Here is a 17,443-nt window from a genome sequence, read left to right on the forward strand (position 1 = left end):
TTTTCTCCAATTAAATATTGGGAAGACCGAAGCCATTATCTTTGGTCCCCGCCGCAAACTGCGTTCCCTAACCACTGACTCCATCCTTCTCCCTAACAACAATCCGAGGGTAAACAAGACTGTTCGCAACCTAGGTGTTATATTTGACCCTGAAATGAGTTTCCGGCCACATATCCGTGGCATGACTAAAACTGCCTTTTTCCACCTCTAACATTGCCCGCCTCTGCCTCAGCTCTTGTATTCAAATTCCTGGGGCATTGGAACCGGTTCTGGGGGAGGTGGGACCAGTACAAACCGGACGGTCTGCACCTAGGCAGGACCGGAACCAATGTCCTAGGGGGAGTGTTTGCTAGTGCTGTTGTGGAGGAGTGAAACTAATATGGCAGGGGGATGGGAACCAATGCAGGGAGATAGAGGGAAACAAAATGGAGACAGAAGGAAAAGACAGAAAGGAGATGAGTAAAAGTGGAGAGCAGAGAAACCCAAGGCAAAAAACAAAAAGGGCCACTTTGCAGCAAAATTCTAAAGGATCAAAGTGAGTTCAAAAGGCAAGCCTGAAGGCTCTGTGCCTCAATGCAAGGAGTATTCGGAATAAGGTGGACGAATTAACTGTACGGATAGCAGTTAATGGATACGATGTGGTTGGCATCACGGAGACATGGCTCCAGGGTGACCAAGGCTGGGAACTCAACATCCAGGGGTATTCAACATTTAGGAAAGATAGACAGAAAGGAAAAGGAGGCGGGGTGGCGTTGCTGGTTAAAGAGGAAATTAATGCAATTGTAAGGAAAAACATCAGCTTGGATGATGTGGAATCGGTATGGGTGGAGCTACGGAATACCAAAGGGCAGAAAACGCTAGTGGGAGTTGTGTACAGACCTCCAAACAGTAGTAGTGATGTTGGGGAGGGCATCAAACAGGAAATTAGGGGTGCATGCAATAAAGGTGCAGCAGTTATCATGGGTGACTTTAATGCGTATATATATTGGGCTAACCAAACTGGAAACAATACGGTGGAAGAGGATTTCCTGGAGTGTATAAGGGATGGTTTTCTAGACCAATATGTCGAGGAACCAACTAAGGGGGAGGCCATCTTAGACTATGCGTTGTGTAATGAGAGAGGATTAATTAACAATCTTGCTGTGCGAGGCCCCTTGGGGAATAGTGACCATAATATGGTGGAATTCTGCATTAGGATGATTTAGACGAGGGGATTAAATGTAGTATCCCCAAATTTGCGGATGACACTAAGTTGGGTGGCAGTGTGAGCTGCGAGGAGGATGCTATGAGGCTGCAGAGTGACTTGGATAGGTTAGGTGAGTGGGCAAATGCATGGCAGATGAAGTATAATGTGGATAAATGTGAGGTTATCCACTTTGGTGGTAAAAACAGAGAGACAGACTGTTATCTGAATGGTGACAGATTAGGAAAAGGGGAGGTGCAAAGAGACCTGGGTGTCATGGTACATCAGTCATTGAAGGTTGGCATGTAGGTACAGCAGGCGGTTAAGAAAGCAAATGGCATGTTGGCCTTCATAGCGATGGGATTTGAGTACAGGGGCAGGGAGGTGTTGCTATAGTTGTACAGGGCCTTGGTGAGGCCACATCTGGAGTATTGTGTACAGTTTTGGTCTCCTAATCTGAGGAAGGACATTCTTGCTATTGAGGGAGTGCAACGAAGGTTCACCAAACTGATTCCCGGGATGGCGGGACTGACATATCAAGAAAGACTGGATTAACTGGGCTTGTATTCACTGGAGTTCAGAAGAATGAGAGGGGACCTCATAGAAACGTTTAAAATTCTGACAGGTTTAGACAGGTTAGATGCAGGAAGAATGTTCCCAATGTTGGGGAAGTCCAGAACCAGGGGTCACAGTCTAAGGATAAGGAGTAAGCCAATTAAGACCGAGATGAGGAGAAACTTCTTCACCCAGAGAGTGGTGAACCTGTGGAATTCTCTACCACAGAAAGTTGTTGAGGCCAATTCACTAAATATATTCAAAAAGGAGTTAGATGTAGTCCTTCCTACTAGGGGGGATCAAGGGGTATGTCGAGAAAGCAGGAATGGGGTACTGAAGTTGCATTTCAGCCATGAACTCATTGAATGGCGGTGCAGGCTCGAAGGGCCGAATGGCCTCCTCCTGCACCTATTTTCTATGTTTCTATGTTTCTATGAATGAAACAGTTAATTCAGAAACCATGGTCCAGAACTTAAAGAAGGGTAACTTTGAAGGTATGAGGCGTGAATTGGCTAGGATAGATTGGTGAATGATACTTAAAGAGTTGACAGTGGATGGGCAATGGCAGACATTTAGAGACCGCATGGATGAACTACAACAATTGTACATCCCTGTCTGGCATAAAAATAAAAAAGGGAAGGTGGCTCAACCGTGGCTATCAAGGGAAATCAGGGATAGTATTAAAGCCAAGGAAGTGGCATACAAATTGGCCAGAAATAGCAGCGAACCCAGGGACTGGGAGAAATTTAGAACTCAGCAGAGGAGGATAAAGGGTTTGATTAGGGCAGGGAAAATAGAACATGAGAGGAAGCTTGCAGGGAACATTAAAATGGACTGCAAAAGCTTCTATAGATATGTAAAGAGAAAAAGGTTAGTAAAGACAAACGTAGGTCCCCTGCAGTCAGAATCAAGGGAAGTCATAACGGGGAACAAAGAAATGGCAGACCAATTGAACAAGTACTTTGGTTCGGTATTCACTAAGGAGGACACAAACAACCTTCCGGATATAAAAGGGGTCGGAGGGTGTAGTAAGAAGGAGGAACTGAGGGAAATCCTTATTAGTCGGGAAATTGTTTTGGGGAAATTGATGGGATTGAAGGCCGATAAATCCCCAGGGCCTGATGGTCTGCATCTCAGAGTACTTAAGTAGGTGGCCTTGGAAATAGCAGATGCATTGACAGTCATTTTCCAACATTCCATAGACTCTGGATCAGTTCCTATGGAGTGGAGGGTAGCCAATGCAACCCCACTTTTTAAAAAAGGAGTGAGAGAGAAAACAGGGAATTATAGACCGGCCAGCCTGACATCGTTAGTGGGTAAAATGATGGAATCAATTATTAAGGATGTCATAGCAGCGCATTTGGAAAGACATGACATGATTGGTCCAAGTCAGCATGGATTTGTGAAAGGGAAATCATGCTTGACAAATCTTCTGGAATTTTTTGAGGATGTTTCCAGTAGAGTGGACATGGGGGAACCAGTTGATGTGGTGTATTTGGACTTTCAGAAGGCTTTCGACAAGGTCCCACACAAGAGATTAATGTGCAAAGTTAAAGCACATGGATTGGGGTAGTGTGCTGACGTGGATTGAGAACTGGTTGGCAGACAGGAAGCAAAGAGTAGGAGTTAATGGGTACTTTTCAGAATGGCAGGCAGTGACTAGTGGGGTACCGCAAGGTTCTGTGCTGGGGCCCCAGCTGTTTACATTGTACATTAATGATTTAGACGAGGGGGATTAAATGTAGTATCTCCAAATTTGCGGATGACACTAAGTTGGGTGGCAGTGTGAGCTGCGAGGAGGATGCTATGAGGCTGCAGAGTGACTTGGATAGGTTAGGTGAGTGGGCAAATGCATGGCAGATGAAGTATAATGTGCATAAATGTAAGGTTATCCACTTTGGTTGTAAAAACAGAGACACAGACTATTATCTGAATGGTGACAGATTAGGAAAAGGGGAGGTGCAACGAGACCCGAGTGTCATGGTACATCTGTCACTGAAGGTTGGCATGCAGGTACAGCAGGTGGTTGAGAAAGCAAATGGCATGTTGGCCTTCGTAGTGAAGGGATTTGAATACAGGGGCAGGGAGGTGTTACTACAATTGTACGGGGCCTTGGTGAGGCCACACCTGGAGTATTGTGTACTGTTTTGGTCTCCTAACTTGATGAAGGACATTCTTGCTATTGAGGGAGTGCAGCGAAGGTTCACCAGACTGATTCCCGGAATGGCGGGACTGACATATCAAGAAAGACTGGATCAACTGGGCTTGTATTCACTGGAGTTCAGAAGAATGAGAGGGTATCTCATAGAAACGTTTAAACCGATCAGAATTTTAGACAGGTTAGATGCAGGAAGAATGTTCCCAAGGGATCAGTCTGAGGATAAGGGGTAAGCCATTTAGGACCGAGATGAGGAGGAACTTCTTCACTAAGAGAGTGGTGAACCTGTGGAATTCTCTACCACAGAAAGTTGTTGAGGCCAATTCACTAAATATATTCAAAAAGGAGTTAGATGTAGTCCTTACTACTAGGGGGATCAAGGGGTATGTCGAGAAAGCAGGAATGGGGTACTGAAGTTGCATGTTCAGCCATGAACTCATTGAATGGTGGTGCAGGCTCGAAGGGCCGAATGGCCTATTCCTGCACCTAGTTTCTATGTTTCTACTGCTGAAACCCTCATTCATGCCATTGTTACCTCTAGACTTGACTACTCCAATTCACTCCTGGTCGGCCTTCCACATTTTACATAATGTAAACTTGAGGTCATCCAAAACTCAGCAGCCCGTGTACTAAATCGCACCAAGTCACAATCATCCATCAACCCTGTGCTTTGACCAGTCATCTTGGACCCCCTTGCCACTGGACCAAGACCTCGCTCAGCTAAGCCCGTGTGGTAGCCGGTGTGCAATGGTCACCCCACGTTAAAAGAACCCACGCACAGGCATCTTCCACCCTTCAATATGAAGTTCGGGACCTGGAAAGTCAGGACCCTCGTTGACAACTCACAGGCAGCGGAAGAAGCGTGTGGCAAACCATTCCCATGACTGTCTGTCCCACCTGAGACTGTAATTCCCGTATTGGACTGTAGAGTCACCCAAGAACTCACTTTTAGAGTGGAAGCAAGTCTTCCTCAATTTCAAGGGATTGCCTATGATGGATGATGCTTTGACCTACATTGGCTCTCGGTTTGATTTCAAAAGTCTCAACCTTGTTTACAAATCACTCCATGGCCTTGTCCCTCCCTATCTCTGTAATCCTTTTCAACCTCACAACCCCACAAGATGTCTGCGCTCCTCAAATTCTGCCCTCTCGAACATCCCTCATTATAACTGCTCAACCATCGGTGGCTGTGCCTTCAGCTGTTTGGAACAAGCTCTGGAACTCCCTCCCTAAACCTCTTTGCCTCTCTACCTCGCTTTCCTCCTTTAAGACTCTTGTTAAAACCTGCCTCTTTAAACAAGCTTTTGGTCATCTGCCTTAATTTTTTCTTTTGTGGCTCAGTGTCAAATGTATCCGTTTTGTCTTGTAACACTATTGTGAAGCACCTTGGCACGTTTTACTACATTAAAGGTGCTATATAAATAAAAGTTAATAGCATGGGAAACACCAAGTGGGAGCCAGGCATTTTGTTAGAGAGAGGGACACAAAAGTAGAGAACAGCCATCTTTTACTGTCTTTAATGTATACCTGGGAGGAGGTCTCCAGTCTGTTTTTTTGCCTAATATGGGGAATATTACTAAGGGGAAAGTGAGAAAAATAACTTGGAAATGGAGTGAAGACTTTCCCCACAACCGGTACAAGAAACCTGAAAGATCACGTAAATTAGACGGAGTGTGGCGACCGCCATGTCTGCCACACCTGTGATGCTTGGAGTGTTGCCCGGTGGAAGTTTTGCATGTCTGAATTAATCTCATGTAACTGGGAGGAAGACATAGTCAGTACGGAATAATTATAGTCCCAAGGATGGAGTGGGAGAATTTGAACAAGGATGGCAGAATAGGTTTAATTATCTAAACAATTTACAAAACATGGTTCCACTGAATGCTATATATTCAACGACTTGATGAAATACCACAGATTAATAAAGCCAAAAATACCACAAACTATTTGCAAGGTATCTGCTGTTTCTTGGAGAGTTACTGGACAGCGGAATGCTGCAACTCGCAATACAAAATGCAAAAGTGGTGCCAGCATAAAGATGATAACAGTGCACTACAAAAGCCTATACTGCACGAATGTATATCCCTTATAACACTAATCTATTGTAAACTTGTCTTTTGTTTTTAAGACAAGACTTATGTTTTAGTTTTGAAAAGAAAAACTTGAAATAAATGTTAACAGATTTAAAAAGTAAGTTTAAACATTAATCAATTTCAAAACCATAAATAACACTTGCCTATTTCTGATTCCCAAAAGCCAACAGGTAGAGATGTACATCATACATAGTACAGATATTGTGAATATTTTGTAAATTTGATGAAAAAAATATTCCATGAGGTGTCGTTTCTGTTGCTTTATGGATGAGAAAAAATGAACCAAACATATTGCACAAAACACATACCAACAGCAGCTCCTGCCTGTAAGAATAACAGCTGTCACAAGTGCTGATTGTGATGGAGTGACCTTGATAAAAATACAAACCATAAATCAACCCACCATAATTATGAGAGAAATAACATTAATTAAAAACTATACAATTTAAGTTTGAACCCCATTTTTAATTGCTGAGCCAGTGTTCTCCAGTCGAGAGGAGGAGGAGCAGGTAACCTAACCCCAGGCCATGCCCGCTCTGCAAATGTCATGTTATAACCAGTCACAAAAGGGTGCTCAAAGAACATGTCCTCTAATTCCCTGTCCCTCACAGAAAGCCTCTTACTACACCATGTCCCCCAAATTAGAGACCCTGGGGCCGAAATTGCCCCTTTCTATAAAAGCCGTAACCGCCTCAGAGGAGTAAGGACTCACCGCTCGGTTGGCGCGGAGGGGCCGCCATTTTGAAAATTGCCTTCCTTTATATTTGGAGCGTTGTACAGGACCACCCTAGCCGTCTTCTCGCGGCGTCGGGCATGCGCCGACTCCTTACCGACCGGCGGCGACCTAATTTCTGCCCCGTGTGGGAAATTGCCCCGTGGGAGCAGATCGGCTACCGCTCAGTGTCCCCGACAGCTTTCCCCAGCGGGAAGCTGTGTGTGCCTGGGCGGCATAGCATCATGTGCACTGCCGCGGCCGCCATTTTATTTTAATTGTCGGGGTTTTTTTTTAAGTGCCAGGTCGGCGCGACAATGGTGGCCACGGGTTCAGCCGGGCTGCCAACAGGCATACTGGCACCCCCTCTTGGGTACCGGGCCGCTAGCCTGGCTGAACCCCTCCCTGGTGGCCCAGTGTTTGCCACTAAAGTGGCTGCAGAGTTCGCAGCGGTCCCCCCCCTTTAACTGAAGTGGAGAGACGTTGTGACGTAGCAGCACAGCGCTGATAACTCAGAGCGACGGCCGTTCTGACCCGCCCGTACTTCCACCCTGCTGCAAAAAAAAAGAAAATCCGGAATTTCGACAGATTATCCGCCCCATGCATTGGCACGAAGAGATCACTTACAAAACAGCAAGTGCGCCCCGTTTGGAGGGCAATTTCGGCCCCCATATTAGCACAATGATTAACACATTTGTATCAAATTCATGCATGCACCATTTTAACCTGTTTAATTCAAGGGCTGCTGTTAGGCACGCAGTGGAAAGGTGCATCAGAACTGCATCATCATGTGAACAAAAGCATAATACTTTTGGAAATCTGAAATAAAAACAGAAAATGCTGGAATGTCAGCAGCAATGTTCCCTGTAATGTTTTAGGCCCGCGCGGCCCTTTTAAGGGGCTGCGCAGATCATTCAAAATTCCGTGCACGTGCAGTTTTTCTATATAAATGCTGGTTCACCGGCTGCACAGGTCCCTTGCAGCCCTGCATGGCAGGGTAGCTTAAAGGGAACGTTGCTCAGCCAGTCAGGCAGCATCTGTGGAGAGAAAAGGTCATCGACCTGAAACATTATCTCGGTTTCTCGCTCCACAGATGCTGCCTGACCTGCTGAGTGTTTCCAGCATTTTCTGGTTTTATTTTACATCATAATGTGATCGTGCAACACTGCACCCTAAAAGGATTACTCTACTACCTTCATCTTCAAATGTAAACCAACAAATTAAATTATAAAGACACTTTCAAACATTTATTAACACATAAACAAGTGTTATAATTCTTGTCACTACACAACTTAGAATTAGATTGTAGAAGATACTCGCCCGATTGTCTGCATACAGCCCACATCCAGGCAGAGGTGAGTCACCAACACGCCCAGGGTCTTTGAATGGAGCTCCCGATGTAGATACACCTAGAGTTCAAACCAAAATCAGTGAAAGCAGATTTTCAACTCAATGGTAACTTCTGGATCAGAACAAAGCAAAATCCATATATCATTAGCCACTGCAGAAGTACTGTCCATACCTGCAGTTACATTTCCCAGGCGATCCAAGGCAATCAGACCTAACAACAAAACAGAAAATATTACATTGAACAAGCTGCTTAGTGAATTGCCACATCTTTAATATATTAAAAGTATTGCATATTGCAGATACTTTCAGCAAGCATAACACTTCCTGAACCATTCATTAAAGTATGTTACCCATTTTTTTCTTCTGATGCAGATCTTCCAACTTACCTGTATTGATTTTTTTTCTCTGCTACAGTTCTATCCACTTTAAATATTGTCCTGGACTTCCTATAATTCTTCAGCTACTTCATCAGTTTCCATTTTATGACAAGCACCCCTCCCAATTTAGTATCACCTGTGAATCTGGAAGTGTACATTTGAGTTATTGAATCTGGGTCATTCACATCGATCGGCACCAATCCCTGGGGCACTCCATTTGTTTCATCTCCCCAGCCTAATGTCACTCTCCTAAATAGTACCTACGGCTTTCTCTCGTTCAGTCAGTTCTTCATTCACATCCAAGTTTTACTGAGGATACCTAATGTGTTAAGCTTGTGTATCAGCCTTTCTGGAGGAACATTATTGAAGAATTTCTGGAAGTCTGGATACACTATATGATTGGTCTTTCCAGTATCCACTTGAGATGTATCCTTCCTCAAAAAAGTCAAGGAGATTACTCAGGCAACGTCTGTCCCCTTTGAAAGCACATTGGCTGCCATTTACTAGATTCTTTTCATATAGGTACTTCTCTACTTTGTTCCTAATGGTTGTTGCCATTATTTTCACACTTGCCACTAAAAAGCTACTGGGTCTGTAATTGCCCAGGCTTGTTACGTCACCATTATTGAAATTAGGTACCACGTTCGCTGGGTTCCAAATCAAGTGGGTATTCTTTTAATTACGACGTTACTCATACGCATTGCATAAAAGGTCACAAGGTATGTAATGGCTTGCTTCGTTTCTGTGTCATAACTGTTATTGTGGATATCTGAATTTGACTGCATCTCATGGCAACCAGAAGCCATTTTGACTATCTGCATTCTTGTTAAAGGAGCAAACCTGCTGTTACAAACCTAGAACTGCCATAGATACTTTCTTGGGTTCAGTGGCATCAGTCTCTTCCATAAGCAGTCTGGACATCTTACTTTTTATGGCCATTGACACACATTGCCCTATAGCTGTCTGTATGATAGCATAACTCAGGGATGTAACAATAGCATCCGCCTGTTATCCAGACTGGATAGTCATAGCTTTCGGGAGTGTGCTTCTTCAATCTCGCTGAAGGCAGACTGAGCAAACATTTGATGAAGTGAGGATTGATATTAATCATGAAGATGGTTTCTTTCACAGTCAGAGAACATACAGAACAATTATGATCAGCTGCACTTAGTTCAATTAGTACAACTTATCTTCACATAATGATACAAAATAAACATCACATCAAGCTCTCCCAACAAGGTATGTAGTTGCTTGCTTCGTGTATGTGTCATTACCATTATTGCGGACAACTGGACTTGGCTGCAGCTCATGGCAACAAGAAACCATTTCAACTATTTGCATTCTTGTTAAAGGAGAAACCCTGCGGTTACAAACTCAGGTCTGCCACAGATATGTTCTCGGGTTTAGTCTGCAACGCTGTAAGCATTATTCAGGATGACGGGGTTTGAAAACTGTCTCCAGTAAAAACAATTATATCACTTTGAGATGCATTCATTAAAGACTTGCATTTATATAGCGCCTTTCACAACCATCGGACGTCCCAAAGCGCTTTACAACCAATGAAGCACTTATTGAAGTGTTGTCACTGTTCTCATGTAGGAAACGCAGCAGCCAATTTGCGCACTGCAAGCTCCCACAAACAGTAATGTGATGACGACCAGCTAATTTGTTTTTAAGGATGAATATTGGCCAGGATACCGGGGAGAACTCCCCTGCTCTTCTTCAAAATAGTGCCATGGGATCTTTTATGTCCACATGATTTTATGTCCACCTTGGTTTAACATGTCATCCAAAAGGCGGGTTACATTGATTAAACTAATCAGGATTCACTGCAGGTCATGAACACCAATGTATATGTACTGTTTTTTTGGTGTACAAGATATTTCTTACCTAAGGTGTCATGATTTTTGGAAGAACTCTTGCGATTTTCTAAAAATTCCTAAACAAATTGAAACAATTAATAACCTTCAAATTTAAAATAAACAGAAAAATCATAATGTATGTTGAACTCTATTTCCACAACCATCAGATAAAGATTTAATGTATAAATTAGGAGGTATTTGGAAAATTGCTGATAAGCTTATGATTTGTCATTTCATTTCCTATCTGGATCCTCCTAAGGATGCTTTTGAAGCAAATGTGCAGCAAATAAATTTGATAAGTATGCATAGTTACGTAAACCACCCCTTGTCCAGAACCATTCCTGGCCACTAGGTGGAGCATGCGCAGAACTCCGACATGAACAAATTAAAGTCCTTCCTCGCTGCAGACTCCTGCAATCACTGGCCTGATCCCGCGATCCACCCCCCCCCCCCCATACCCACGCTCCCCATGATCTCTCTGCCGCACTCCCAGCCCCAAGTCAGCCAACCCAGATATCCCCTTGCTCCATGCCTGTACCATCTAATTTAATGTGACCACCCCTCATCCGTAAAAATCCCTTATCCAGAACAGGCCAGGTCCTGAGAGTTCTGGATAAGGGAGGTTCAACCTGTATAAGAACATAAGAATTAGGAGCGGGAGTTGGCCATATGGCCCTTCGAGCCTGCTCCACCATTCAATAAGGTCGTGGCAGATCTTCGACCTCAACTCTATTTTCCCACCCGATTCCCATATCCCTTGATTCCCCTAGTGTCCAAAAATCTATCGATCTCAGCCTTGAATATACTCAATGACTGAGAATCCACAGCCCTCTAGGGGAGAGAATTTCAAAGGTTCACAATCCTTTGAGTGAAGAAATTTCTACTCATCTCAGTCCTAAATGGCCGACCCCTTAGCCTGAGATTATGACCCCTAGTTCTAGATCTCCAGCCCAGGGGAAACAGCCTCTCAGCATCTACCCTGTTAAGTCCTCTCAGAATCTTGTATGTTTCAATGAGATCACCTCTCATTCTTCTAAACCCCAGAGAGTATACTACAAAATCTCTCCTCATAGGACAACCCTCTCATTCCAGGAATCAATCTAGTGAACATTTAGTTGCACCCTCTTTAAAGCAAGTATATCCTTCCTTTGGTACGGAGGCCAAAACTGTGCACAGTACTCTTGGTGTGGACTCACCAAAGCCCTGTACAATTGCAGCAAGACTTCCTTACTCAAACTCCATTGCAAGAAAAGGCAAACATACCATTTGCCTTCCTAATTGTTTACTGTAGCTGCATGTTAACTTGCTGTGTTTTGAGTGCAAAGAAACCCAAATCCCTCTGAACACCAGCATTTAATAGTTTCTCACCATTTAAGAAATAGTGGAGATACTGGATGAGATAAAAATTGATAAATTTTGGTAGGAAGAATGAGGAAAGGCAATATAAACTCAAGGGTACAATTCTAAAGGGGTGCATGAACAGAGAGACCTGGGGGTATATGTGCACAAATCGTTGAAGGTGGCAGGGCAGGTTGAGAAAGTGGTTAAAAATGCATCCTGGGCTTCATAAATAGAGGCATAGAGTACAAAAGCAAGGAAGTTATGATGAACCTTTATAAAATACTGGTTCAGCCTCAACTGGAGTATTGTGTCCAATTCTGGGCACCGCACTTTAGGAAGGATGTGAAGGCCCTAGAGAGGGTGCAGAAAAGATCTACAAGAATTGTTCCACTGATGAGGGACTTCAGTTACGTGGATAGACTAGAGAAGCTGAGGTTGTACTTCTTAGAGCAGAGAAGGTTAAGAGGAGATTTGATAGAGGTGTTCAAAATCATGAGGGGTCGAGACAGAATAGAGCAAAACTGTTTTCATTGGCGGATGGGTCAAGAACTAGAGGACACAGATTTAAGGTGATTGGCAAAAGAATCAAAGGCGACATGAGGGAAAACTTTTTTATGCAGTGAGTGGTTAGGATCTGGAATGCACTGCCTGAAAGGGTGTTAGAGGCAGATTGAATTATGGCTTTCAAAAGGGAATTGGATAATTATCTGAAGGAAAAACATTTGCAGGGCTACGGGGAAAGGGCGGGCGTGGGATTAGTTGCAGTGCTCTTGCAGAGAGCAGGCACGGGCTCGATGGGCCGAATGGCCTGTTTCTGTGTGGTCGACGCATTGTAATCGATTGCAGCAAAGGTGCTGCAATTGACCTCAGTATTTCTGTATTAGGGATGATTAAAAACAATAGCCATACTTCTTCCCGCTGATTGCTATTCAATGGCTCCGACTGGAGAGTGTGTGTGTGTAGATGTTGGGAAATGATCAGACAAGGCTGTGATTCCTCTCCTCTCAGTCATCATCATCCTAGGCAGTCCCTCGGAATCGAGGACGACTTGTTTCCACTCAAAGTGAGTTCTCAGGTGGCTGTACAGACCAATGTGGGAATTACAGTCTCTGTCACAGGTGGGACAGACAGTGGATGAAGGAAAGAATGAGTGGGTAGTCTGGTTTGCCGCACGCTCCTTCCATTGTCTGCGCTTGATTTCTGCATGCTCTCGCCAACAAGACTCGAGGTGCTCAGCGCTCTCCCGGATGCTCTTCCTCCACTTAGGGCAGTCTTGGGCCAGGGATTCCCAGGTGCCAGTGGGGATGTTGTACTTTATCAAGGAGGCTTTGAGGGTGCCCTTGAAACGTTTCCTCTGCCACCTGGGGCTCGCTTGCCGTGTAGGAGTTCAGAGTAGAGGGCTTGCTGAGGGAATCTCGTGTCGGGCATGCGGACGATGTGGCCTGCCCAGCAGAGCTGGTCGAGTGTGGTCAGTGCTTTGATGCTGGAGATGTTGGCCCGAGCGAGAACATGGATGTTGGTGATTTGCAGGATCCTGCGGAGGCAGCGTTGGTGGTACTTCTCCAGCACTTTGAGATGTCTGCTGTATATGGTCCATGTCTCTGAGCCATATAGGAGGGTGGGTATCACTACTGCCCTGTAGACCATAAGCTTGGTGTCAGATTTGAGGTTCAGGTCTTCAAACTCTCTCTTCTTCAGGCAACTGAAGGCTGCACTGGCACACTGGAGGCGGTGTTGGACCTTGTCATCGATGTCTGCCTTAGCTGATAGTAGGTTCCCGAGATATGGAAAATGGTCCACGCTATCCAAGGCCGCGCTGTGGATTTTGATGATCGGCAGGCAATGTTGTGTGGCCCGGTCAGGTAGGTGGAGGACCTTTGCCTTACGAATGTTTAGCGTAAGTCCCATGCTTTCATACGCCTCGGTGAAGGTGTTGACGATGGCTTGGAGTTCGGCCTCTGCATGTGTGCAGATGCAAGCGTTATTCGTGTACTATAGTTCAATGACATGGATGGGACGACCTTGGATCTAGCCTGGAGGCGGCGAAGTTTGAACAAGTTCCCATTGATTCGACAGTTTAGTTCCACTCCAGTGGGGAGCTTGTTGAGAGTGAGATGGAGCATCGCAGCAAGGAAGAGCCTGCTTACACTCACATGAACAATAGACATTCAAGTAAGGCACTAAAGGACTACTGAGAGCCATGGAGCTGGACCCCACTAGCCTTCAGTATCTTGAGAAGTTGGGGGGGGAGAAATGTTTTAAAATTTATATATCGATTTATTTATATCAGAGAGCAGCTACTTTGGACCTAAAAAGACAGGATGTATTTTCTAAATGGCAAGAAGCTAGGAACTGTGGAGTGTAAGAATAAAAGTGTTTAGTAATGATAAAATTGATGGGCAACTTTAATCATGGGCAACTTTAATCTACATATTGATTGGGCTAACCAAACTGGTAGCAATGCGGTGGAGGAGGATTTCCTGGAGTGTATTAGGGATGGTTTTCTAGACCAATATGTCGAGGAACCAACTAAAGAACTGGCCATCCTAGACTGGGTGATGTGTAATGAGAAGGGACTAATTAGCAATCTTGTTGTGCGAGGAGCCTTGGGGAAGAGTGACCTTAATATGGTAGAATTCTTTATTAAGATGGAGAGTGACACAGTTAATTCAGAAACTAGGGTCCTGAACTTAAGGAAAGGTAACTTCGACGGTATGAGGCGTGAATTGGCTAGAATAGACTGGCAAATGATAGTAAAAGGGTTGACCGTAAATAGGCAATGGCAAACATTTAAAGATCACATGGATGAACTTCAATAATTGTACATCCTTGTCTGGAGTAAAAATAAACGGGGAAGGTGGCTCAACTGTGGCTAACAAGGGAAATTAAGGATAGTGTTAAATCCAAGGAAGAGGCATATAATTTGTCCAGAAAAAGCAGCAAACCTGAGGACTGGGAGAAATTTAGAATTCAGCAGAGGAGGACTAAGGGTTTGATTAAGAGGGGGAAAATAGAGTACGAGAGGAAGCTTGCCAGGGACATATAAACTGACTGCAAAAGCTTCTATAGATATGTGAAGAGAAAAAGATTAGTGAAGACAAACGTAGGCCCCCTTGCAGTCGGATTCAGGTGAATTTATAATGGGGAACAAAGAAATGGCAGACCAATTGAACAAATACTTTGGTTCTGTCTTCACGAAGGAAGACACAAATAACTTTCCGGAGGTACTAGGGGGCCGAGAGTCGAGTGAGAAGGAGGAACTGAAGAATATGCTTATTAGGCGGGAAATAGTGTTAGGGAAATTGATGGGATTGAAGGCTGATAAATCCCCGGGGCCTGATTGTCTACATCCCAGAGTACTTAAGGAAGTGACCCTAGAAATAGTGGATGCATTGGTGATCATTCTCCAACAGTCTATCGACTCTGGATCAGTTCCTATGGACTGGAGGGTAGCTAATGTAACACCACTTTTTAAAAAAGGAGGGAGAGAGAAAACGGGTAATTATAGACCGGTTAGCCTGACATCAGTAGTGGGGAAAATGTTGGAATCAATCATTAAGGATGAAATAGCAGCGCATTTGGAAAGCAGTGACAGGATCGGTCCAAGTCAGCATGGATTTATGAAAGGGAAATCATGCTTGACAAATCTTCTGGAGTTTTTTGAGGATGTGACTAGCAGAGTGGACAAGGGAGAACCAGTGGATGTGGTGTATTTGGACTTTCAAAAGGCTTTTGACAAGGTCCCACACAAGAGATTGGTGTGCAAAATCAAAGCACATGGTATTGAGGGTAATGTACTGACGTGGATAGAGAACTGGTTGGCAGATAGGAGGCAAAGAGTCGGGATAAACGGGTCCTTTTCAGAATGGCAGGCAGTGACTAGTGGAGTGCCGCAAGGCTCAGTGCTGGGACCCCAGCTCTTTACAATATACATTCATGATTTGGATGAAGGAATTGAGTGTAACATCTCCAAGTTTGCAGATGACACTAAACTGGGTGAAGGTGTGAGCTGTGAGGAGGACGCTAAGAGGCTGCAGGGTGACTTGGACAGGTTAGGTGAGTGGGCAAATGCATGGCAGATGCAGTATAATGTGGATAAATGTGAGGTTATCCACTGTGGGGGCAAAAACACGAAGGCAGATTATCTGAATGGTGGCAGATTAGGAAAAGGGGAGGTGCAACGAGACCTGGGTGTCATGGTACATCAGTCATTGAAGGTTGGCATGCAGGTACAGCAGGCGGTGAAGGCGGCTAATGGTATGTTGGCCTTCATAGCTAGGAGATTTGAGTATAGGAGCAGGGAGGTCTTACTGCAGTTGTACAGGGCCTTGGTGAGACCTCACCTGGAATATTGTGTTCAGTTTTGGTCTCCTAATCTGAGGAAGGACGTTCTTGCTATTGAGGGAGTGCAGAGAAGGTTCACCAGACTGAATCCAGGGATGGCTGGACTGACATGAGGAGAGACTGGATCAACTGGGCCTTTATACACTGGAGTTTAGAAGGGTGAGAGGGGATCTCATAGAAACGTATAAGATTCTGATGGGACTGGACAAGTTAGATGCGGGAAGAATGTTCCTGATGTTGGGGAAGTCCAGAACCAGGGGACAGTCTTAGGATAAGGGGTAGGCCATTTAGGACGGAGATGAGGAAAAAACTTCTTCACTCAGAGAGTTGTTAACCTGTGGAATTCCCTGCTGCACAGAGTTGTTGATGCCAGTTCATTGGATATGTTCAAGAGGGAGTTAGACATGGCCCTTATGGCTAAAGGGATCAAGGGGTATGGAGAGAAAGCGGGAAAGGGATACTGAGGGAATGATCAGCCATGATCTTATTGAATGGTGGTGCAGGCTTGAAGGGCCGAATGGCCTACTCCTGCACCTATTTTCTATGTTTCTATGATTCTGTGTATGTATATGTTTCTATGATTCTGTGTATGTTAGATTACATGGAAAGGTTGCAGTGTTAAAACAAAATGGAAGCTCACAGACTTCCAGCATGTCCTGTTTGTATATTGTCTTCTGGCTGGACAAAGCTTAAAGGAACAAAGGTGTTAATTGGAAAGCCATTAACCTAGTCAAGGAGTGGTGCCAGCCCTACAGACAGACACATGTATGAGGAGAAGCCAATCAGGAACGGCCCTGGAACCAAGATCCAATCCTGAGTCTTTCTGAGAAACAATGGCTTTGAGAGGTGTAAAAACTCAAGCCAAAGATTGCTCTCTTCTCTTCTCCTTAGCACATGGCAAAAGCAGGACCTCCCTCTACGGACAAAGAAGCAGGCCGTGTGCTTTGCCAGAGGGAAGTAAAGTATACCATTTTTATTGTAACATCATTGTATCTGTTGTAACCAAGTCGATCCGTAGGATAGCTGACGACTGCTGATAGATGTGACGTGTGTGTGTTTAATAAACTATTCCAAATTATTTTAAAAGAATCAGTCTTGCTGTCAATTTAATGCCAGAGATTTAGAAATCTTACAGGAGGAACAAAGAGATTTAGGTGTCTAAGTAAAGAGATCGATGAAAGCTAGTGGACAGGTACAAAAAATAACTAAAAAGGCTAATGGAATGTTGGCCTTTATCTCAAGGGGAGCTTGGAATAGAAAGTTACGGTACAGTTATATAAAGCTCTGGTTAGACACCATCTGGAGCACTGTGTTCAGTTCTGGGCATCGCACCTCAGGAAGGATAGAATAGCCTTGGAGGGGGTGCAGCATAGATTCACCAAAATGATACCACGACTAAAAGGGTTATATTATGAGGAGAGGTTACAGAGACTAGAATTGTAGTCCCTTGTGTATAGAATATTAAGGG

The 17,443-nt window shown here is 44.4% G+C and overlaps 1 protein-coding gene across 3 annotated transcripts in view; it reads right to left on the minus strand.

The window, feature by feature from the left end:
- The window catches only part of LOC139273200 (N(4)-(Beta-N-acetylglucosaminyl)-L-asparaginase), an 81,185-nt gene that overhangs the window by 39,046 nt on the left and 24,696 nt on the right, over positions 1-17,443 (minus strand). The window contains exons 4-7 of one of the 3 annotated variants that reach the window (XM_070889782.1): positions 10,319-10,367; positions 8,224-8,262; positions 8,022-8,110; positions 6,298-6,313 (exon numbers count right to left, since the gene is read on the minus strand). In XM_070889782.1, the coding sequence (XP_070745883.1) occupies positions 6,298-6,313; positions 8,022-8,110; positions 8,224-8,262; positions 10,319-10,367 (193 nt within the window). Of the gene's footprint in view, positions 1-6,297; positions 6,360-7,993; positions 8,111-8,223; positions 8,263-10,318; positions 10,368-17,443 lie in introns of all 3 variants that reach the window. The other 2 variants (XM_070889784.1, XM_070889783.1) reach the window with 2 other exon arrangements.

The sequence above is a fragment of the Pristiophorus japonicus genome, chromosome 9 (assembly GCF_044704955.1).
Source record: "Pristiophorus japonicus isolate sPriJap1 chromosome 9, sPriJap1.hap1, whole genome shotgun sequence".
In the NCBI taxonomy this organism is placed as follows: domain Eukaryota; kingdom Metazoa; phylum Chordata; class Chondrichthyes; family Pristiophoridae; genus Pristiophorus; species Pristiophorus japonicus.